Below are 26,179 nucleotides of genomic sequence, written 5' to 3' on the forward strand. Positions count from 1 at the left end.
ATTTCGAATGACAGAAGTAGCAATGTTTAGAATGGGGCTGATTATTGGAGAAGAATTTTTGGAGAGCTATTAGATTCAATAATTAATGTAATGTTAGGCTACCAGCTATGCATCATGGCTTCATAAAGATGAGAGTTACCGTATAATCCCGAATACCACCCGCACTTTTTTCCCCAAAATATTGTTTCTAAATTTTGGGTGTGGGTCATATTCAAGCCGTTCATTCTCGTAAATATTTACTACGTTTACCTGGAGTATTGAAATAGATTTGAATATGGTTACCGTACTCATTATACCATATGTAAACGGGCATTCAGATCTTATTGTGTTTTAGTTGCGTTCTAGAAAATAAGATAGATTTTTCTCAATACGGTTACAGTGGCATGTAAACACGAAATATAAGGTAATGAAATACGGTAAATCAAAGAATATGGGTAAATATGCGGTAAATATGAAAGCCACTGCTGCGGATGCTCGATCGTCATTTGTTTTAGAAGTGTTGCTGACATGCTGGGTGCACGAATAATTGATCTTTCGGAATATCTTACTTTGCGAGACTCGAGACTGTTGGTAACGGAAGTCTACCTCACTCACATTCGAGTTCCGTATCTGTCCTGTGAAAGTGCTGTCTCGATAGTAAGCGATGGATTCAAAACAGCGTCTGCAGTCATTTATTGTGTGTGAGAAACTTAAAGTTGTAAGCGAAGCTGAAATATACGGAAATCGTGCCGTTTGGAGAAAGTACGATATTGATGAATCGTGAATTCATGATTGGCGGAAGAAGATGGAAAAACTTCTAAAAAGTAATGGCAATCACAGAATGTTCCATGGGTGGAGTGCAGTGTTTCTGGAAATTGAAGAATGACTCCACAAATTTGTGATAGAAAAACGTGAGTTAGGATATGGTGTTTCTAGTGAAATGTGTCAATTGAAAACACTAGAGATCTCAAAAGAACTCAAAACACAGGGTTTTACTGCAAGCCGCAGATGGATCCGCAACTTTTATCGGAGAAAGGGATTGTGCATTTAGAGACGTACGTCTATTTCACAATTTCTCCCTGGGGCGTATGAAAAAAAAATGAACGGCCTTTCAGCGTCACATCAAAATTCTTATTTGCTGCCATAAATTGGAAATGCTGACCAGACACCTGTCTATTTTGAAATGCCATTGAAAAATACAGTGGATACAAAGGGTTCTAAAAGTGTAACCATCAGAACGGGTGGTAACGTAAAGCAACGATGCACGGTAATGTGCATATTAGCGGATGGAACCAAACTCCCTCCACATGTGGTTCTGAAAAGGAAAACACTTCCGAAAGGAAACTTACCATCCGGTGTTATTGTTAGGACACATGATTCCGGCTGGATGGACAGTGCGTTAGTTGAGGACTGGGTGAAGTGCGTTTGGCAACGTCACCCGGGAGCTTTGTTACAAAAAAGAAACATGCTGGTGTTGGACAGTTACCGAGGACATACAACTGATGCCGTAAAAGATATGATGAAGAAAGGAAAAACTGATCTTGCAATAATTCCCAGAGGACTTGCTTCTATTCTACAGACGTTGGATGTGTGTGTGAACTGGCCTTTCAAAACTGCAATGATACAGTTGTACACCGAATGGATGTGATCACGTGTTAACACCAACCGGATGAGTGAAGAGGCCTGAAGTGGGACTAATATGCGGCTGGATCAGGACTGCATGGGCGCGCATTCCCAATGATCTACTGTCCAAAAGCTTTCAGAAATGTGGAATTTCAAATTCAGTGGACGGTAGTGAGGATCACTATTTTTGGAAAGATGCCAGTGACGAAAGTTCCTATGGTGAAACTTCAGATGACGACGGTGAATTGTGAATGATCTGAGTATTGGACCGATTTTATTTATGATTTTTGTGATGGTTTTATTAATTGTAAGCTGTTTGAATTTATATTTGTGGTATATTTGAAGAAAATTAAATAGGTATGCAAGTCATTCATTTTTTTTTTCCGTATTTTGCCGTCTCAAATTTAGGGTGCCGGTTTAGTCGGTGGCGGATGGTATTCGGGATTATACGGTAAATGTGCTGATCTGAGAAAGTGAATGGTGCAGATCCATGATGTATATAATGAGATAACTAGTGAATATGGAATGAATTGTGAGATATGTGATGAATAATGAGGGAAGTGATTTTTCCCTTGTGAACTAATAATAATATGAAAAATAAGAGGGCTTACAAATGCCATGAGAATTGGGTCAGATAGCCCTTGTTGTTGTGAACTGTTGTGAATGGTGCAGGGCCAAATCTTTTCACCCCAAGAGATAAGAAGAGAAAGGAGTGGGGCAGTTGCCTACCTCCCGCTGAGCCAAGTGACTAGACATGCCCTGTTTAAGAATTACGAGTGCAACATGATAGATGTTAAGGGCCGTCCAAACTACACTATTTATTTTAAAGTCTTCTTAAAGTTGAAAGCCCATTGTTAGGTAATTTGGCATAAACAAAGGGCCAATCTTCTTTTCTAGCCCAACCAATAGTCAGATAGAGATGTATATGGAGGATGGTCATCCACCATCTTTAAGGACATGGGTGCATATCTGAGATCCAGCCAGAGACCGTGTTTTCCTTTCAGGAGCTGTTTGTTTCCCATGTATTTTTTTTTTTCAGGGATAGTGTAATGTATGTTCCACTTTACAATGGCAAAAAATGAGAGTATCCTCCTATTCAATACATCATATATTACGTCATTAGACGGAGCAAACAAATTCAAACATGTTTCGGCTCGCTTGAGCCATCTTCAGTGAAAAAATTAGGGGGGTTGGAATAATTTACATAATGTAAGTTGAAAAAATGCTAAAAAACATAATGAAAGAGCAAATGAAAAAACAAACAAAAGAGAGCCTAGACGGAAACAAAATTAGCACAAATATACAATATTTACATCAATATGCAGAGCAAAAAAACAACTTATTGTGACAAAATTCAGTGAAACAGGTGTTAATTTAAAATAATAATTGAAACTAAAAAACATTTGCTCTTTCATTATGTTTTTTAGCATTTTTTCAACTTATATTATGTAAATTATTCCAACCCCCCTAATTTTTTCACTGAAGATGGCTCAAGCGAGCCAAAATATGTTTGAATTTGTTTGCTCCGTCTAATGACAGAAATTATGATGTATTGAATAGGAGGATACTCTCATTTTTCGCCATTGTAAAGTGAAAACCGTCAATACGGAATGATTCTAATATCTTGTAATGTATGTTCCATGTCATTTATGTCTGATTTTTGTTTGGTGAAATACAGAGTCTGATCTCGTAATGCCCGGCCGGGGCTTCATGCACAGGCTGATTTGTCTTTCACTGGGATGTGTGTGTTGATCTCTTTCAATTTATTTTAATGTGTTAATGTTTGTGCCCAAAATAAGGAAGAAATTTTAAATGTTGGTGACTTTCATTCAGTTTTCACTGCAACAAATCATAGAGTTGTGTGGCTCTAATGAACCAAAGTCATAATTAGTCATAATTAAAAGATAAATTATATAATTATATAATTAATTATATAATTATATAATTTGGCCCACCGTAGTCAATACAAGTGTGCCTTTAAAAAATTAGAAAATTCACACAGTTATATACTTTTTCTTTTATTATACAGTCAATACAGAACAAACCAAATAGGCATATGTTATTTGTACAGTGAAATTCATACAAATACAAACTATTGAACTTTCATAAGGAAAGTGTGGCCAAGCTTTGGAGCTGAGAGCTCATTGTATTTCCAGTTTGATGTGTCTATTTTCTATATTGCCTAGAGTTAATAAATTTATTTTTCCCAGATATAAGCCTCTTCATTTAAAGTAGATAGTATGTTGTACCTCTTACTTGCCTAGCCATTAAATTTGGTTAAACAAACATAAACTGAACGTGTCTTGAATCTTGAGTTAGCTGGAGATTTGCAAGCAAGGGTGCAGTACAACCTCCATCTATTTGCACTAGACACTTGAAAACACATCCAACGTTATCAGAATACTTTAAACAGATAAGCAAGTTTGTTCTCTTTTCTTACCAGCAGAGTAAGTTTTCTTATGGTATTTTCTTATTGGTGCATTCTTCCGAAATGCTTTTATTTTCATTTTATTTCTTTCATGTTTCACGTTATGTGTTTATAAATTGGTTTTGTGATTTTTAGTACCTTGCACTATTTGTGTTATCGGCAGATGATGATCCAGATCTGGAGTCGAAACTAGTACCACGTGATAACAACCTGTAATGTAACTCACATTACAAAATAATTTGTATTAAAAAGGTGGAACGATAAAATAGATTTAATTTGAATCTCATTTCAATTCGGACCAATATGAAATTCTTATCCCTCAATATCCAGACTATGGTGGTATGGGCATGTGATGAGGATGGAAAGACAGGTGGAGGGAAAAAGACCTGCAGGAAACCTAAAACCTGATGGATGTACATGATCAAGGTTGATCTAGTTACCAGAGGATGGACAGTGGATGATGTTCTCCATGACAAGTTGTATATGGACAGGAAGAAGTGGAAGAGGCTCATTAACAGTACCCGGGAAACTGGAACTGTATAATGATGATGATGAAGTGCATGCTCAGAGATTTTTCCTCTAATTTTTGGCACCTGAAATTCTTAACCTTTTGAAATAGCTATGTCATACTTTCATGGGATATATTATTTCAAAAGATTTGGAAATGCGTGTGTTATATACTTATTTTAAAGAATATACACGTATTTAATGGTAGCTATAAGTAATTTCATCTATTTTAGAAATGGCAAAGCGAAGTCACCTCCGTACAGGCCATGAAGGCCCTTGGAGGAGTGGAAGGTAAAGGCTTCCACCATTGTTAACCTCAGCACATGATGGGGTAGAGTGGTTAGCTCTATGCCCGGCCACCTTTGCCCCCAGGAATTAACCTGGTACTCAATTTTGGTGTAGGCTGAATGAACCTCAGGGCCATATCCACCTCCGTAAGTGGAAATGTCGTTTTGTAAGTTTGACGACGTCCTGACGGGGATTCGAATCCACGTCCTTCCGGGCGAACTGAGCACGCCTTTACCGCCTCTGCCAGGCAGCCCTTCCTTTTTAGAATAGGCTTATTCATACTTCTAATCATTCTATTACTCTTAATGTTGTGTGCATTACATACCTTTGTTTGATGCTGTCCCAATTTAAGGACACAAAGTTAAAAAGAGCGGTATAACTTTGAGCACTGCTTGTCAGCACATTGAAGATATGCCGTAGGTCACTATCTGTGAAGTTGCTGTTCTCTTCAAGCACAGACACGTTGAGAATTCTGTAAAATAAACATACCAGTACATAAGCTACTTAACAGGAAAATTTTTTTCCAACATAACTGTTGTTGGAAAAATTGGACTTTTTAGTATTATCATAATTCAAAATGTAATGAGTAGAAACTTGAAGAGTATCATAAAAATGATTACTTTGACCTTTTTTCAGAGATCTTTCCATTCCCCATGACCTAGCATATAGTCTGCATATTGGGAGTGGTTCTACCTAGGTACATGTTGAGCACTATGTATACACGAATAATCCCTGCAGCCTAATTTTAGGAAGAGAAGTAATGAAAAAAGTGATTTTGTTTTTTGTTATTATATAGCTAGAAAATTGAGACATCTCAAGATAGATGCTTAGTTTCTTCAAATCAACATAATAAATTCTCGTAGATAGTGTTCATGTTCTAAGGAAGTATTGTTTAATGAATAATTACCCTTGAATCTCAACATTTTGAGTCAAAGAATTGGTAGAACTTATTTAATGAATTATACAAGTCAGCGTTCTCTAAGATATAGTGTGTGGAGTTGGGATGCTGTATCCAATAAGAAGTTAGTATTTACAATGATACGTATTGAATCCTTTCATATTTCATGATCAGGTCTGGGAAAATGGCATTGCATTATAAGGAAAATTAGATTGTGGAGCAAAGAGTTGAATAGTGTTACAAGAGCATTCTTTGGTGACACAATCTGCTCAACTTTAAGCATGATAATTTAGAAGCTTTTAATACGACTCTTGCTTCCTCAGATAAAAGAATACATGATTGAAGCAAATAATTTATGCTGTACAATATCCATATTAGGCTGGTCCTTATAGGTGGGGTTACACAAAAATGTCAAGTGAATTCAATGCACACCCCTGTTTGTTTGTTTTTTAAACTTTTGGAATGTTTTGATAATGCGCCAGATTTCATTACAATTAGTTAATGCTAACCCTAAATATTTAAACAAGCCTAAAGTACTGAAATAATGTGTGTATTTTTTTGTTCTCCTAAACAATTGGAATCAACATATGCATTTTTGCAAATATACTTAAATATACTTAAGTATACTTAAATAATGTATTACTATATAATAGAATAATACAAAATGTGTTAACAAACCATAAATCAACACCAATTTCAGCACAATTTTCTTTTCAATGTGTCTTTTCTACAATAAGAATATTGTCTCCAGTGATCTTACACAAGTCACAAAATGAATTCTCTTTGTTCATCATCAGCTGTTAAGAGTCCATTAAAATCTTGCATTAACCTTCGGGCGGACATGAATGCAGAAAACTGGCCGGATTTCAAAAAAGAACCTGCGCTATTTGCTATACTCCAGTGGGGGGACAACAACACCCCTAAATATTCTATAACTACCATCTAAGACATCAGATGGCAGGCCAACACTACCTCAGACTTGTACAGGCGTTGCACAATTCATTACACAAGTTACATATGTCGCAGTAGGAGATTAGACTGGCCACATTGCCGGCGGGTGCCTAACAGTGATAAATGTTTACCGGCCACCAAACACAATGCAAGTTCTTTTTTTAACCTGATTTATAATATTATATGATGAATTACTCATCTATCTATATATATATATATAAAAGTCATTGTATGTATGTGGGTGGGTGGGTTTGTACCACATCTCCTCCCAAACCATTGGAGCGATTTCAACCAAATTTGATACACTTATGACTTGGTATCAGGAGACAAACCGTGTGGGGGTAAGACATCCCAAACACCCCGGGGGCGGGGGGGCGAGGGGGCGAGGGGGTCATATATAAAAATAAATGAAAATAGTGTTGAATCCGTACTTTTCGGGGTTGCTGAGATGAATAGTGACACTCCAATTTTTTTAAAGTCCAAGTTCAGCCCCCTTTGGGGTGGAGGCGAGGGGGGAGTGATATATACAAATAATCGAAAATAATGTCGAATACATAGTTTTCGGGGTCGCCAAAGTGAATAGCGACACTCCGTATTTTCAGTATCAGGAGACAAACCATGTGGGGGTAAGACACGCCAGGAACCCTTAGGGGTGGGGGGCGAGGGGGGGTCATAAATAAAAATAAACTAAAATAGTGTCGAATCCACACTTTTTGGGGTCGCTGAGATGAATAGTGACACTCCGATATTTTTAAAAGTCCAAGTTCAGCCCCCTTTGGGGTGGGGGCGAGGGGGGAGTGATATATACAAATAATCGAAAATAGTGTCAAATACATAGTTTTCGGGGTCGCCAAAGTGAATAGCGACACTCTGGATTTTTGGTATCAGGAGACAAACCACGTGGGGCTAAGACACCCCAGGAACCCTTAGCGGCGGGGGGCGAGGGGGGGGCATATATAAAAATAAATGAAAATAGTGTCGAATCCATACTTTTCGGGGTCGCTGAGATGAATAGTGACACTACAATTTTTTTAAAGTCCAAGTTCTGCCCCTTTGGGGTGGGGGCGAGGGGGGAGTGATATATATATATATAAAAATAATCGAAAATAATGTCGAATACATAGTTTTCGGGGTCGCCAAAGTGAATAGCGACACTCCGGATTTTTGGTATCAGGAGACAAACCACGTGGGGGGAAGACGTCCCAGGAACACTTAGGGGTGGGGGGCGAGGGGGTCATATATAAAAATAAACAAAAATAGTGTCGAATCCATACTTTTCGGGGTCGCTGAGATGAATAGTGACACTCCAATTTTTTTAAGTCCAAGTTCAGCCCCCTTTGAGGTGGGGGCGAGGGGGGAGTGATATATACAAATAATCGAAAATAATGTCGAATACATAATTTTCGGGGTCGCCAAAGTGAATAGCGACAATCCGGATTTTCAGTATCAGGAGACAAACCCCGTGGGGGTAAGACACGCCAGGAAACCTTAGGAGCGGGGGCGAGGGGGGTAATAAATAAAAATAAATGAAAATAGTGTCGAATCCACACTTTTCGTGGTCGCTTAGGTGAATAGTGGCATCCCGCGAATTTTTAAATTCCAAGTTCAGCCCCCTTTAGGGTGGGGGACAAGGGGGGAGTGATGTATAAAAATAATCGAAAAGAATGTCGAGTACTCTTCGAGGTCGCTGCGATGAATACTGACACTCCGAATTTTTACTATCAGGAGACAAACCACGTGGGGGTAGGGCACCCCAGGAACCCATAGGGGCGGGGGGCGAAGGGGTGAGATATAAAAATCATCGAAAGTAGTGTCGAATGCATACTTTCGGGGTCGCTAGATGAATAGTGACACCCCGGGATTTTTTTAAGTCCAAGTTCATCCCCCTTTGGGGCGGGGAGCAAGGGGGGTGAGATTTAAAAATAATAGTATTTAGTGTCAAATATACCATTTTCGGGGTTGCCGAGGTGAATAGTAACACTCCGGAATTTTAATATCGGGAGACAAACCACGTGGGAATAAGACACCCCAGGAACCATTAGGGGTGCGGGGCGGGGGGCTTGAGATATAAAAATTATCAAAGTAGTGTCGAATACATACTTTTGGGGGTTGCTGAGATGAATAGTGACACTCCAATTTCCTTAAGTCCAAGTTCAGACCCTTTGGCGTGGGGGTGAGGGGGAAGGGATATATACATGTAATCGAAAATTGCGTCGAATACGTAGTTTTCGGGGTCACCAAAGTGAATAGCGACACTCCGGACTTTTAGTATCAGGAGACAAACCCCGTGGGGATAAGACACCCCAGGAACCATTAGGGGCGGGGGGGAAGGGGGGTCATATATAAAAATAAACGAAAATAGTGTCGAATCCATACTTTTTGGGGTCGCTTAGATGAACAGTGACATCCCGGGAAATTTTTAATTTCAAGTTCAGCCCCCTTTAGGGTGGGGGGCAAGGGGCAGTGATATATAAAAATAATCGTAATTAGTGTCGAATCCACAGTTTTTAGGGTCGCCGAGGTGAATAGTGGCACTCTGGACTTTTAAAGTCCAAATTAAGGCCCCTTTTGTGGTGAGTGGTTAGGAAGGGAGTTAGATATAAAATAATCGAAAATAATGTCACATCCATGGTTTTAGGTGTCGCTTAAATGAGGAGTGACACTCCGGTTGTCGTTTAAGTCCGAGTTGATCCCCAATTGCCAGGCGGGTGAGAAGGAGTCAAGAACAGAAAATATCCAAATGACCGAGATTAAGGATGTTTTTTGTACGTTCCAGTATAACTGTCAGCAGAACTTAATACAAATATTACCTACTACCTGAAAAAAATACTAAGGGGGAAAGACACCCCTTGAAGCCTTAGATAAGGGTGCGAAATGTAATTAAGACTGAAAATGATCGATATTAGTGTTGAATCCATACGTTTCGGGACTACGGGAACAATTTCAAACAAACTTGGTCACTTATGACTTATTATCAGGAGACAAAGTGCGTGGAGGTATGACAACCCTAGCACACCTACGACGGGATGAGATGTAGAAATAATCGAAAATAGTGTCGAATCCATTCTTTTCGAGGTCGCTGAGATGAATAGTAACGCTCCAATTTTTTTAGAAGTCAAATTTCTGCCTCCTTTCGCATAGCGGTGAGAAAAAGTGAAAAACAAAATTTTGAAAATGACCGAGAGAATAGACGCATGTGTGTATACTGGACCTACTGTCTGGAGAAATATACCCTAGGGGTAAGAGACTCCTAGCCTCTAAAGTAGGGGCGAAATGTAAATATTAACCGAAAACGACCGAAATTTGTGTCTAATCCATCGATTTCGGGGTCGCTGTGATGAACTGTAACACTCTGGATGCCGTTTAAGATAAAGCTCAGTCCTACTCGGCAGGCGGATGAGAACTGGCAAAAAATTGAAAACGTCCAAAGGGACAGAGTTTAAGGATGTATGTGTGTATGTTTCAGCATATCTCTCAATCAAACTTGGTATACACATGACTTACTATATAGAAAACATTACTGTGGAGGTCAGATACACCTAGCCCCCGCTGGTGTTGGGAAACGAGAGAGGCTGACTTGCAAAAATAAGGAAAATAACCAATATTAATGTCGAAATCCATTGTTTATGTGTCGCTGATACGAACTGTGACGCTGTGGATAGCGTTTAAGTCCACGTTCAGCCTCCATCGAGGCAGGAGCTGAGAAGGGCTTAAAAGTAAATAGTATAAAATGACCGAGATTAGTGTTTACTCGATAATTAAATAATCTAAAACTTGAAGTCAGATACATCTAAATAACTCTAAAACTACATGATAAGTCGTAAAATCAACATCTTAAAAAGAATTCTATAAGCATTCACTTCACACTTAACTGACAACGCCGGGTACTACAGCTAGTATATCATATATTTCAATGTGATATATTTTTCAAATATTTATGTATTCCACCTCTATTTCACTATTCTTCCCCTCACTCATTCCCTCTATTTTTCTCTCTAGGTTATGAATAACTACGATTTACTCGATCATTACTTTTGAGTTTCAGGGAACATTACCTCAGACCTGATGATATTTCTACAATTCTTCAAGAGTTGGAGGAAGACGAACGAATGGAGCAGCTGGAAGACAGGACGGAAAGTGATGAGAACGATCCAGATTTCAAGACTGAAGAAACACATGAGGATGACCACAACAGTGAGTCTGAAGTGGAAATAGAAAGTGATGGCAAAGACGATGGCCGAAAATAGTAAGAGCTTTCACTTTTTTTACAAATATGAAGTTTTTAAAGCTTCCACCTAATCAATACTTTATTTGTTATTATTTTACAGTACCGGTTTCGACCTTGTGAAGGTCATCTTCAGCTGACCAACATAACATGTATTTAATACATCACTGTAAGAATGTCACATAGTATGGGTAAAACATTGTCAATTTACGAATGTTCTTTGTACTAGCTTAAGCAATCATCTACGTTTGATAAGAGAATTAAAACTTAATTTATTATTATGTACATGGATGATGTATGTAAAATATACAAAATTCTTAAATTATATACGTGTCACATAGTATGGGTAAAACATTATCAATTTGTGAATGTTCTTCGTCTTATCGTAAGCAATCGTCTATGTTAAATGATATGAGAATTAAAACTTAACATTACTATTATGTGTATGGATGATGAATGTTAAATATAGAATGTTCTTAAAGGAGAGCACAACACAAAAATCAAGTTGCCTCAGAATTAAAGAGTGTATCAGACAGTGTTCACCTATATATTTGCTTTTGCTGTGTGCCGCTCCGCAGGCCAGTGAACTAAGGAAACATGAGTAGCTGTGACGTCACTGCGCTGTAAGCGCTGAGCGAGCCATCCAGTTGATTATTGCAGTACGCGCTCAGCCGCTCTTCCGTTTACTTGAAGTGTTGTTTATTATAATAGTGCAGTGACTGTTTGTCGAAATGCCTTCCTGTAGTGTGTATGGCTGTAACAACACAACGAGTAGAAACCGAAAGTGTAGAGAGAAAGAAATACATTTCCATAGGTTTCCAAATCGAAGTAAGTCGCCTCTAAGGTTTAGCAGTTGGGTACAATTTTGCAAGAGGAAACACTTTTCTCCCGGTAAGGAAGCTACTGTGAGCTCGGTGCATTTTAAAAATACAGACTATGATGAAACGCAACTTTTGAAAATGAAGGTGATGCCTACGGAAAAGCTGCAAGGTCCGAAATTGAAGCCAGGGTCTGTTCCTTCAATAAGATGTCTGGCGTTGACAGATGGAGATACTTCTCGGGCAGGAATGCTAATTCATACGGAAGCCACTTCACAAAATACACTGTGGCAGTACTCATCAGAAACTAAAAAGAGCAGGACGGAAAGGTATGAGGCTAAAAGACGAAGGGAGTTTGTTGACACAGTATTAAACGAAAGTGATAACGATAATGATGTACACGACGTTCAGAATGATGTGAGTGAAAATATTTCACCAGACAGACACGAATGTAGTGTAGGCCTGCAGATTATGAGATGTCATGTGGTCAGCACGACGAATCCTCTCGGCCGTTATTCTTGGCTTTCTAGACCAGGGCCACTATTTCACCATCAGATAGCTCCTCAAATCTGATCACATAGGCTGAGCAGACCCTGAACCAGCCCTCAGGTCCAGGTAAAAATCCTTGACTTGGCCGGGAATCAAACCCGGGGCCTCTGGGTAACAGGCAGGCATGCTACCCCTACACCATGGGGCTGACTAAGGGGCTTAAAAGAAGTGAAAAATGGGTGAATGTTTTAAATGAGTATATCTACAAAACTTTACATGTTACGGAAGTAAAATTAGGTAATTGGAATCTTCTTTAAAAATAAACACGTATTATTTGTTTTCCGAAAATCCACATAAGCAGGGGAGAAGGGGGTTGAAAAATACAAAAAACAGGTTGAATCCTGTAATTGGGAATTCATATATCTCATACACTGAATATGACACAGGCCTAAAAATTGGTATTTGTAATCTAGGTACTTTAAAAGTAAAGAAACATGTATTTTTTTGTTTTTGGAAAATTCACTTAAGGGGGTTAAATAATTTAAAATGTGGGTACAATTAAAATGAGTATGTCTCCACTATATCTCAAAAATGTAACATGTTACAGGTGTAAAAATTGGTACTTGGAATCTACTTTAAAAAAGTATAGAAATATTTTTTGTTTTTGTAAAATCCATTTAAGGAGGTGAAAAGTACCAAAAAAAGGGTTGAATTTTTTTATGAGGATACTTATATCTAAAAAAACTGAAGATGTTTCAGATGTGAATGTTAGTATTTGGAAACTACATTAAAAAATAAAGAAATGCTTATTTTTTTTGTTATTGGAAAATCCACTTAAGGGGGTGAAAATAAATGAAAAAGAGGGTAAATTTTTAAAGGGAGTATATCTGCATTATATCCAAAAAAGAATAACTTGTTACACATGTGAAAATTGGACTTGGAATCTCTAGTAAAAATAAAGGAACATGTATTTTTTTTAAATCATCTCAGGGGGTGAAAAGAATAGAAAAAAGCAGGTGAATTTTTAAAATGAATATATCTACAGTACCTCCAAAAAATTTAACATGTTACACTCATGAAAATTGGTACTTGGAATCTCCTTTAAAAGTAAAGGAACATGTGTTTATTTTGTTTTTGGAAAAGCCACTTAACGAGGGTGAAAAAGGAATTGAATTCTTTTTATGAGGATAGTTATATCTCAAAAACTGAAGATGTTACAGATATGAAAATTGGTATTTGGAATCTCCTTTAAAAATAAAGAAACACGCATTTTTTTGTTTTTGGAAAGTCCACATATTGGGGTGGGAGTGGAAATAAGTGAAGGAGGAGTTGAATTATTTTATGAGGATACATCTCAAAAACTGAAGATGTTACAAACTTGAAAATTGGTATTTGAAATCTCCTTTAAAAATAAAGAAACAACATTTTTTTTATTTTTGGAAAAATCATCTTGAGTGAAAAGAATAGAAAAAAGAAGGTGAATTTTAAAAATGAATATATCTACAGTACGTCCTCAAAACTTAACATGTTACCTTCCAGAAAATTGGTACATGGAATTTCCTTTAAAAATAAAGGAACATGTGTTTATTTTGTTTTTGGAAAAGCCACTTAACGAGGGTGAAAAAGGAATTGAATTCTTTTTATGAAGATAGTTATATCTCAAAAACTGAAGATGTTACAGATGTGAAAATTAGTATTTGGAATTGCCTTTAAAAATAAAGAAACATGCATTTTTTTTGTTTTTGGGTAGTCCAGTTAAGGCGGGAGAGGGGTGGAAAGAATTGAGGAAGAAGAAGCTGAATAATTCTTATGAGTATACATGTATCACAGAAACAGATGGTGTTACAGACGTACAGGCATGAAAACTGGTATTTGAATATCCTTTAAAAATAATAATAGGACTTCAGAAATTATACATAATTCAACATCAGTCAACACCTCTAACAAAAATTTTCCAAATCTGGAATCTATAGATTCAAGTGTATCGACTGCAGCGCCTCCTACGTGGGACAAACAGGACGCAACTTCACAACCAGATATTCAGAGCACATCAACGCAGTAAGATATAACAAGTTTTCTGCTATAGGCCAACACATTCACAACTCCAATCATAAGTTTACTGATATAGAACATGATTTTGAGATGCTTCAAATAGCAAACAAAGGGCCAATTATGAACATTGTCGAAAATTGTTTCATCCATTGCGATCAATATTTCAACCCTAACTATAATTTAAATGAAATCTAATATTCTTTATGATCTCTTAATTAAATGGTTAAGAAATATTCGACCACCTAAAAACAACTCGATCTTTCAAACCATACGCAGTATACATCCACATCACTTACCCCCACTACCACATCCTTCCGCTCCACCTTAGCTCCGTGACAGTTGCTCCACCTCTACCCCTCTCCCCTCCTCCCTTCCATCCGCCTATCACTCAGGTTGCTCAAGGCGAGTTCATTTCTAGTATTCTCTCGGGTTTTCTAGACTTTTCTTTTTAATCTTTACTTCCGATCTTTTGCCTAATTCAACTTTTAATTTCTTCTCCAGGTTCCAAAACCCATATTGAAGTGGGAATTAATTCTTTGGATTTGATCAAGTTCCATGTATATGTTTATTTTTAGGAACCAAACTACAGAACACACATAGTGTCAACTTCATACGACATTAAACTCCGCAGCATAACTTAACTTACAAAAACTAAAGACATATACAAGCTGGGCAAACCGCCATGGGTATACAACAACAGAGTCATCATCATTTTAACGGATTTTAAACTAAAATGCAGCATCATCATGTACCATATTTTATTTCATATTCATCTGTACAAGTGTTATAGTGTGTTTTAAAGTTGTTTTAAAGTTATATTTCATATTCATCCATGCAGGTGTTATAGTGTATTTAAAGTTGTTTTAAGGTTATATTGTGTTTGCCCGATTTGACTTATTAGCTGATGATGGCACATAGTTTGGTGCCGAAACTAGTACCTCATGTAAACGATATGTGATTCATTCACGTTAATAAATATCTTTGTATTGAATAGGAGGAACCCTCTTAATTTCAATTATTGTAATCCCACTTCAATATGGATCATGAAATTTCTAAATATTAATGATAATGATGTTGCAAATGCAGAAGACTTACTTGACACATGAAACTCTGTACACAATGCAATCAAGTTCAAAATGGAACCAGAAACAAATGGGGGGGATCAACATTTTGGACATGATCAGTAGAAATAAAAATAAACTGTCTTACAAGATATACAGGAAACCTACCGTAACACAAAAAACACACACAATAATTCCAATCAGCCAACCATGCACAAATTAGTAGGTTTAAATGCAATGATACATAGAGCTGTAACCACATGAATGAGCAAAACAGATTTTAACAACATAATAAAAATAATAAAACAAACTGCAATAGAAAACAACTATCATCACAACACAGTAGATAGACATTTAAAAATTGGGAAAATGTAAACAAACCCTTATCTAAAAATGATAAGTAGGTAGTTCTTTTTATGAACAAAAATATGTACAGGTTAGCTAACATATTCAAAAAGGAAGGATCGAAAATATATTCAGAACAAACAACACCATTACATAAACAAATTGGTAAAGGTAACCCCGCTGGTGTTGGGAAACGAGAGAGGCTGACTTGCAAAAATAAGGAAAATAACCAATATTAATGTCGAAATCCATTGTTTATGTGTCGCTGATACGAACTGTGACGCTGTGGATAGCGTTTAAGTCCACGTTCAGCCTCCATCGAGGCAGGAGCTGAGAAGGGCTTAAAAGTAAATAGTATAAAATGACCGAGATTAGTGTTTACTCGATAATTAAATAATCTAAAACTTGAAGTCAGATACATCTAAATAACTCTAAAACTACATGATAAGTCGTAAAATCAACATCTTAAAAAGAATTCTATAAGCATTCACTTCACACTTAACTGACAACGCCGGGTACTACAGCTAGTATATCATATATTTCAATGTGATATATTTTTCAAATATTTATGTATTCCACCTCTATTTCACTATTCTTCCCCTCACTCATTCCCTCTATTTTTCTCTCTAGGTTATGAATAACTACGATTTACTCGATCATTACTTTTGAGTTTCAGGGAACATTACCTCAGACCTGATGATATTTCTACAATTCTTCAAGAGTTGGAGGAAGACGAACGAATGGAGCAGCTGGAAGACAGGACGGAAAGTGATGAGAACGATCCAGATTTCAAGACTGAAGAAACACATGAGGATGACCACAACAGTGAGTCTGAAGTGGAAATAGAAAGTGATGGCAAAGACGATGGCCGAAAATAGTAAGAGCTTTCACTTTTTTTACAAATATGAAGTTTTTAAAGCTTCCACCTAATCAATACTTTATTTGTTATTATTTTACAGTACCGGTTTCGACCTTGTGAAGGTCATCTTCAGCTGACCAACATAACATGTATTTAATACATCACTGTAAGAATGTCACATAGTATGGGTAAAACATTGTCAATTTACGAATGTTCTTTGTACTAGCTTAAGCAATCATCTACGTTTGATAAGAGAATTAAAACTTAATTTATTATTATGTACATGGATGATGTATGTAAAATATACAAAATTCTTAAATTATATACGTGTCACATAGTATGGGTAAAACATTATCAATTTGTGAATGTTCTTCGTCTTATCGTAAGCAATCGTCTATGTTAAATGATATGAGAATTAAAACTTAACATTACTATTATGTGTATGGATGATGAATGTTAAATATAGAATGTTCTTAAAGGAGAGCACAACACAAAAATCAAGTTGCCTCAGAATTAAAGAGTGTATCAGACAGTGTTCACCTATATATTTGCTTTTGCTGTGTGCCGCTCCGCAGGCCAGTGAACTAAGGAAACATGAGTAGCTGTGACGTCACTGCGCTGTAAGCGCTGAGCGAGCCATCCAGTTGATTATTGCAGTACGCGCTCAGCCGCTCTTCCGTTTACTTGAAGTGTTGTTTATTATAATAGTGCAGTGACTGTTTGTCGAAATGCCTTCCTGTAGTGTGTATGGCTGTAACAACACAACGAGTAGAAACCGAAAGTGTAGAGAGAAAGAAATACATTTCCATAGGTTTCCAAATCGAAGTAAGTCGCCTCTAAGGTTTAGCAGTTGGGTACAATTTTGCAAGAGGAAACACTTTTCTCCCGGTAAGGAAGCTACTGTGAGCTCGGTGCATTTTAAAAATACAGACTATGATGAAACGCAACTTTTGAAAATGAAGGTGATGCCTACGGAAAAGCTGCAAGGTCCGAAATTGAAGCCAGGGTCTGTTCCTTCAATAAGATGTCTGGCGTTGACAGATGGAGATACTTCTCGGGCAGGAATGCTAATTCATACGGAAGCCACTTCACAAAATACACTGTGGCAGTACTCATCAGAAACTAAAAAGAGCAGGACGGAAAGGTATGAGGCTAAAAGACGAAGGGAGTTTGTTGACACAGTATTAAACGAAAGTGATAACGATAATGATGTACACGACGTTCAGAATGATGTGAGTGAAAATATTTCACCAGACAGACACGAATGTAGTGTAGGCCTGCAGATTATGAGATGTCATGTGGTCAGCACGACGAATCCTCTCGGCCGTTATTCTTGGCTTTCTAGACCAGGGCCACTATTTCACCATCAGATAGCTCCTCAAATCTGATCACATAGGCTGAGCAGACCCTGAACCAGCCCTCAGGTCCAGGTAAAAATCCTTGACTTGGCCGGGAATCAAACCCGGGGCCTCTGGGTAACAGGCAGGCATGCTACCCCTACACCATGGGGCTGACTAAGGGGCTTAAAAGAAGTGAAAAATGGGTGAATGTTTTAAATGAGTATATCTACAAAACTTTACATGTTACGGAAGTAAAATTAGGTAATTGGAATCTTCTTTAAAAATAAACACGTATTATTTGTTTTCCGAAAATCCACATAAGCAGGGGAGAAGGGGGTTGAAAAATACAAAAAACAGGTTGAATCCTGTAATTGGGAATTCATATATCTCATACACTGAATATGACACAGGCCTAAAAATTGGTATTTGTAATCTAGGTACTTTAAAAGTAAAGAAACATGTATTTTTTTGTTTTTGGAAAATTCACTTAAGGGGGTTAAATAATTTAAAATGTGGGTACAATTAAAATGAGTATGTCTCCACTATATCTCAAAAATGTAACATGTTACAGGTGTAAAAATTGGTACTTGGAATCTACTTTAAAAAAGTATAGAAATATTTTTTGTTTTTGTAAAATCCATTTAAGGAGGTGAAAAGTACCAAAAAAAAGGGTTGAATTTTTTTATGAGGATACTTATATCTAAAAAAACTGAAGATGTTTCAGATGTGAATGTTAGTATTTGGAAACTACATTAAAAAATAAAGAAATGCTTATTTTTTTTGTTATTGGAAAATCCACTTAAGGGGGTGAAAATAAATGAAAAAGAGGGTAAATTTTTAAAGGGAGTATATCTGCATTATATCCAAAAAAGAATAACTTGTTACACATGTGAAAATTGGACTTGGAATCTCTAGTAAAAATAAAGGAACATGTATTTTTTTTAAATCATCTCAGGGGGTGAAAAGAATAGAAAAAAGCAGGTGAATTTTTAAAATGAATATATCTACAGTACCTCCAAAAAATTTAACATGTTACACTCATGAAAATTGGTACTTGGAATCTCCTTTAAAAGTAAAGGAACATGTGTTTATTTTGTTTTTGGAAAAGCCACTTAACGAGGGTGAAAAAGGAATTGAATTCTTTTTATGAGGATAGTTATATCTCAAAAACTGAAGATGTTACAGATATGAAAATTGGTATTTGGAATCTCCTTTAAAAATAAAGAAACACGCATTTTTTTGTTTTTGGAAAGTCCACATATTGGGGTGGGAGTGGAAATAAGTGAAGGAGGAGTTGAATTATTTTATGAGGATACATCTCAAAAACTGAAGATGTTACAAACTTGAAAATTGGTATTTGAAATCTCCTTTAAAAATAAAGAAACAACATTTTTTTTATTTTTGGAAAAATCATCTTGAGTGAAAAGAATAGAAAAAAGAAGGTGAATTTTAAAAATGAATATATCTACAGTACGTCCTCAAAACTTAACATGTTACCTTCCAGAAAATTGGTACATGGAATTTCCTTTAAAAATAAAGGAACATGTGTTTATTTTGTTTTTGGAAAAGCCACTTAACGAGGGTGAAAAAGGAATTGAATTCTTTTTATGAAGATAGTTATATCTCAAAAACTGAAGATGTTACAGATGTGAAAATTAGTATTTGGAATTGCCTTTAAAAATAAAGAAACATGCATTTTTTTTGTTTTTGGGTAGTCCAGTTAAGGCGGGAGAGGGGTGGAAAGAATTGAGGAAGAAGAAGCTGAATAATTCTTATGAGTATACATGTATCACAGAAACAGATGGTGTTACAGACGTACAGGCATGAAAACTGGTATTTGAATATCCTTTAAAAATAATAATAGGACTTCAGAAATTATACATAATTCAACATCAGTCAACACCTCTAACAAAAATTTTCCAAATCTGGAATCTATAGATTCAAGTGTATCGACTGCAGCGCCTCCTACGTGGGACAAACAGGACGCAACTTCACAACCAGATATTCAGAGCACATCAACGCAGTAAGATATAACAAGTTTTCTGCTATAGGCCAACACATTCACAACTCCAATCATAAGTTTACTGATATAGAACATGATTTTGAGATGCTTCAAATAGCAAACAAAGGGCCAATTATGAACATTGTCGAAAATTGTTTCATCCATTGCGATCAATATTTCAACCCTAACTATAATTTAAATGAAATCTAATATTCTTTATGATCTCTTAATTAAATGGTTAAGAAATATTCGACCACCTAAAAACAACTCGATCTTTCAAACCATACGCAGTATACATCCACATCACTTACCCCCACTACCACATCCTTCCGCTCCACCTTAGCTCCGTGACAGTTGCTCCACCTCTACCCCTCTCCCCTCCTCCCTTCCATCCGCCTATCACTCAGGCTGCTCAAGGCGAGTTCATTTCTAGTATTCTCTCGGGTTTTCTAGACTTTTCTTTTTAATCTTTACTTCCGATCTTTTGCCTAATTCAACTTTTAATTTCTTCTCCAGGTTCCAAAACCCATATTGAAGTGGGAATTAATTCTTTGGATTTGATCAAGTTCCATGTATATGTTTATTTTTAGGAACCAAACTACAGAACACACATAGTGTCAACTTCATACGACATTAAACTCCGCAGCATAACTTAACTTACAAAAACTAAAGACATATACAAGCTGGGCAAACCGCCATGGGTATACAACAACAGAGTCATCATCATTTTAACGGATTTTAAACTAAAATGCAACATCATCATGTACCATATTTTATTTCATATTCATCTGTACAAGTGTTATAGTGTGTTTTAAAGTTGTTTTAAAGTTATATTTCATATTCATCCATGCAGGTGTTATAGTGTATTTAAAGTTGTTTTAAGGTTATATTGTGTTTGCCCGATTTGACTTATTAGCTGATGATGGCACATAGTTTGGTGCCGAAACTAGTACCTCATGTAAACGATATGTGATTCATTCACGTTAATAAATATCTTTGTATTGAATAGGAGGAACCCTCTTAATTTCAATTATTGTAATCCCACTTCAATATGGATCATGAAATTTCTAAATATTAATGATAATGATGTTGCAAATGCAGAAGACTTACTTGACACATGAAACTCTGTACACAATGCAATCAAGTTCAAAATGGAACCAGAAACAAATGGGGGGGATCAACATTTTGGACATGATCAGTAGAAATAAAAATAAACTGTCTTACAAGATATACAGGAAACCTACTGTAACACAAAAAACACACACAATAATTCCAATCAGCCAACCATGCACAAATTAGTAGGTTTAAATGCAATGATACATAGAGCTGTAACCACATGAATGAGCAAAACAGATTTTAACAACATAATAAAAATAATAAAACAAACTGCAATAGAAAACAACTATCATCACAACACAGTAGATAGACATTTAAAAATTGGGAAAATGTAAACAAACCCTTATCTAAAAATGATAAGTAGGTAGTTCTTTTTATGAACAAAAATATGTACAGGTTAGCTAACATATTCAAAAAGGAAGGATCGAAAATATATTCAGAACAAACAACACCATTACATAAACAAATTGGTAAAGGTAATCTAAATAAAAAAGATCCTTTCTCTAAATCAGGATTAAATGACCTCAAATGCCAAGAATCAAATTGTAATGCCATATACATTAGCCAGATAAAATGTAATTTCCACACCAGGTACAAAGAACACAAAAATGCATTTAGATTCAACAGACACTCAGCCTTCAGCGAACACATTTATGACAACTCACACCACTTTATAGAAAATAACACAGATCTAAGCATTTTACACATCACAAAGGAAAGCATATCATTAAATATTAAGGTATCAAAATTTATATTGCAAAAAGAAAAGCCAACCAAACCAACCTACACATTTAAACATTTACCCCCTCTTTGCACTGCTTAATTTCTGATTAACATTCCACACTTTTTACATTAGTGATTAAGGAATCCCACAGGAGGTTACTCTGACTTAAAGGTCTGGAATGTGGGTTAGAATATTCTTATCTGTAGTAAATTCTATGAATTTATGAAGCATCCTGGCCACTCCAGACATTTTTTAGGTTATCATTTATCAACAAATAAATGCCTTCCTAAATGCTCTTTAATTACTTTATTCAATCAAATCATTAACTTAAATTTACTCCCAAATACACAATAATAATAATAATAATAATAATAATAATAATAATAATAATAATAATAATAATAATAATAATAATAATAATAATAATAATAATAATAATAATAATAATAATGTTTTTACCTTCCCCTGCACACCATGTGACCTTGTGCAGTGGGGAGGCTTGCGTGTCCCAATGAAGCAGATAGCTGAGCCGCAGGTGCAACCATATCGGATGGGTATCTGTTGAGAGACCAGACTAAGGAATGGTTCATCGATAGGGGCGTAGTAACCTTTCGGAAGTTGCAAGGGCGGCAGTCTGGATGATTGACTGATATGGCCTTGTAATAATACTCAAAATGGCTTAACTGTGTTGATACCACTACACGGCTGAAAGCAACAGGAAACTACAGCCGTAACTAACTCCCGAGGACATGCAGCTCTCTCTGTATGAATGATGTACTGGTGATGGCTTCCTCGTGGGTAAAATATTCTGGAGGTAAACTAGTCCCCCATTTGGATCTCCGGGTTGGGACTACTCAAGAGGGGGCGATCATTAGGAAGATGGATACTGACATTCTGCGAGTTGGAGCGTGGAATGTTAGAAGTTTGAATCGTTGTGGTAGAATAGAGAATCTGAAATGGGAGATGGATAGGCTAAAGTTAGATGTAGTTGGTATAAGTGAAGTACATTGGCAGGAAGAACAGGATTTTTGGTCAGGTGACTACCGAATTATCACCACAAAATCAAACAGAGGAAATGCAGGAGTTGGTTTAATAATGAATAAGAAAATACGGCAGCAGGTAAGCTACTACGACCAGCATAGTGAAAGAATTATTGTCGTCAAGATAGACACCAAACCAATGCCCACCACAATAGTGCAGGTCTATATGCCTACTAGCTCAGCGGGTGATGAGGAAATCGAAAGAACCTACGAAGAGATAGAAGATTTAATAATGTAAAAGATGACGAGAATCTAATTGTGATGGGAGACAGGAATGCAGTGGTAGGCCGAGGAAGAGAAGGTAATACAGTGGGAGAATTTGGATTGGGACAAAGGAACGAAAGAGGAAGCCGGCTGGTTGAATTCTGAACTGATCATAATTTAGTCCTTGCCAATACTTGGTTCAAACACCACAAACGACGGCTTTATACGTGGGTGAGACCTGGAGACACTGGAAGGTATCAAATAGACTTCATTATGATTAGGCAGAGATTCAGAAACCAGGTGTTGGATTTTAAAACTTTCCCAGGAGCAGACGTCGACTCTGACCACAACTTGTTGGCCATGAAATGCCATCTGAAGCTGAAGAAATTGAAGAGAGGGAAGAATGCAAAAAGATGGGATCTAGACAAGATGAAAGAAAAAGAGTGTGAGGGATTGTTTCAAGGAACATGTTGCAAAAGGACTAAATGAAAAGGCTGAAAGAAACACAATAGAGGAAGAGTGGATAGTCATGAAAAATGAAGAAATGTTAGGAAGGAAGGAAAGATCAACTAAGAATCAATGGATAACTCAGGAGATACTAGCCCTGATTGATGAACGACGAAAATACAAGAATGCTATAAATGAAGCAGGCAGAAAAGAATACAGGTGATTAAAGAATCAAGTGGATAGAAAGTGCAAGGTAGCTAAGGAAAACTGGCTGAAGGAGAAGTGCAAGAATGTCGAAGGTTGTATGGTCCTAGGAAAGATAGATGCTGCATACAGGAAAATCAAGGAAACCTTTGGAGAAAGGAAATCTAGGTGTATGAATATTAAGAGCTCAGATGGAAAGCCACTTCTAGGAAAAGAAGACAATGCAGAAAGAAGGCAGGAACATATCCAACAGTTGTATCAAGGTGAAGATGTAGATAATTTGGTTCCTGGAATTGATGACATTCCCTCTGAATTACTGCCTGCCTTAGGAGAAACCAGCATGGCAAGGTTATTCCATTTAGTGTGTAAGATGTATGAGACAGGAGAAGTCCCATCCGATTTTCGGCAGATTGTTGTTATACCTATTCCCAAGAAAGCCGGTGCTGACAGGTGTGAAAACTATCGCACCATTAGTTTAATATCTCATGCCTGCAAAATTTTAACACGTATTGTTTACAGAAGAATGGAAAAACAAGTTGAAGCTGAGTTGGGAGAAGATCAGTTTGGCTTCAGAAGAAATGTAGGAACACATGAAGCAATCCTAACTTTACGTCTGATCTTAGAGGATCGAATCAAGAAAGGCAAGCCCACGTACATGGCATTCGCAGATCTAGGAAAGGCATTCAATAACATTGATTGGACCAAGCTATTTGCTATTTAAGATTCTCAAAGTGATTGGGATCAGATACCGAGAACGAGGAATTATCTACAATCTGTATAAAAATCAGTCTGCAGTGATAAGAATCGAGGGCTTTGAAAATGAAGCAGCAATCCAGAAAGGAGTGAGGCAAGGCTGCTGTTTGTCCCTGCTCCTTTTCAGTGTTTACATAGAGCAGGCAGTACAGGAAATCAAGGAGGAATTTGGAAAGGGAATCACAATCCAAGGAGAGGAAATTAAAACCTTGAGGTTTGCCTATGAAATTGTTATTTTATCTGAGACTGCAGAAGATCTTGAGAAGCTGCTGAATGGTATGGACGAAGTCTTGGGTAAGGTGCACAAGATGAAAATAAATAAGTCCAAAACAAAAGTAATGGAGTGCAGTCGAAAGAAGGCAGGTGATGCAGGAAATATTAAATTAGGAAATGAAGTTTTAACCCACAAGTGGTCGCTAGCCAAAATGTAACGCGAGTGGTCGCGCATGAGACTTTCTCTCACATTAAAATAAAAGTGCTATTTTTCACAGTTTTGTGGGGCGTTAAGGCTGAAATTTACCACTGAAATAAAACGCAAGTTCTACCTTATATATTTTAGATAAAAATGAAATAAAATGAAATGGCGTATGGCTTTTAGTGCCTGGAGTGTCCGAGGACAAGTTCAGCTCCCCATGTGCAGATTTTTCGATTTGACTCTTGTAGGCGACCTGCGCATTGTGATGGGGATGAAATGATGATGAAGACGACACATACACTCAGCCCCCGTGCTAGTGAAATTAACCAATTATGGTTAAAACACCCGACCCTGCCGGGAATCGAACCCGGGACACCTGTGACCAAAGGCCAGCACGCTAAGCATTTAGCCATGGGGCCGGACATAAATATGAAATGATTAGCTGTTTATTAAAGACAGAAATTGATACTTAAAATAACATATGCAATGTACATAAAATTAACTTCCGTCCTGGAGTTGTAAAAAAATAAAATCTCACACATGCATTATATCTAGTAAAATTTACGTAAAAAGCAAGGTTTCTGAACACAATAACATTTTCAAAAACAAGAAGTGCTCATAATACAAATACTAAGGCGTACAACAGGAGTAAGTTTTCCACTCCACTTCAACATAACACAAACGCCATTGGTCGCGCGATGAGAGAGACTCTCACACAGCGTGCACGGATATATAGGAACCTTTGTTCTGACTAGGGGAGGGGGTGCTTACCCTTCAAATGTGAATCGCTCTACTCACGACAGTTATAAACTCAGCTAGAAGAGGGAACAGTCACCTCCCTTTCATCACTGTGAAGTAATATCACAACAAAAAATAATGTGAGAGAAAATCTCATATAGCGACCACTCGCAGGTTAAAGGAAGTAGATGAATATTATTACTTGGGTAGTAAAATAACTAATGATGGCAGAAGTAAGGAGGACATAAAATGCAGACTAGTACAAGCAAGGAGGAGCTTTCTTAAGAAAAGAAATTTGCTCGCTTCAAACATTGATATAGGAATTAGAAAGATGTTTTTGAAGATTTTCGTGTGGTGCGTGGCATTGTATGGAAGTGAAACATGGACGATAACTAGCTCAGAAAGAAAGAGAATAGAAGCTTTTGAAATGTGGTGTTACAGAAGAATGCTGAAGGTGAGATGGATAGATCGAATCACAAATGAAGAGACACTGAATCGAATTGGCGAGAGGAGATCGATTTGGCTAAATTTGATGAGAAGAAGAGATAGAATGATAGGACACATCTTAAGACACCCAGGACTTGTTTAGTTGGTTTTTGAAGGAAGTGTAGGTGATAAGAACGGTAAATGGAAGAGAATAGGAAGGACGAACAGATAGTTGGGAAGAGTGTGG

General features: G+C 37.0%; 1 protein-coding gene across 1 annotated transcript in view; it reads right to left on the reverse strand.

Annotated features, from left to right (window-relative positions):
• The window catches only part of LOC136886353 (aminopeptidase N), a 305,995-nt gene that overhangs the window by 26,351 nt on the left and 253,465 nt on the right, over positions 1 to 26,179 (reverse strand). The window contains exon 16 of the mRNA XM_067159096.2: positions 5,151 to 5,297. Coding sequence (XP_067015197.2) covers positions 5,151 to 5,297 — 147 coding nt within the window. The remainder of the gene's footprint in view (positions 1 to 5,150; positions 5,298 to 26,179) is intronic.

This window comes from Anabrus simplex, chromosome 1 (genome assembly GCF_040414725.1).
Source record: "Anabrus simplex isolate iqAnaSimp1 chromosome 1, ASM4041472v1, whole genome shotgun sequence".
NCBI classification, from domain to species: domain Eukaryota; kingdom Metazoa; phylum Arthropoda; class Insecta; order Orthoptera; family Tettigoniidae; genus Anabrus; species Anabrus simplex.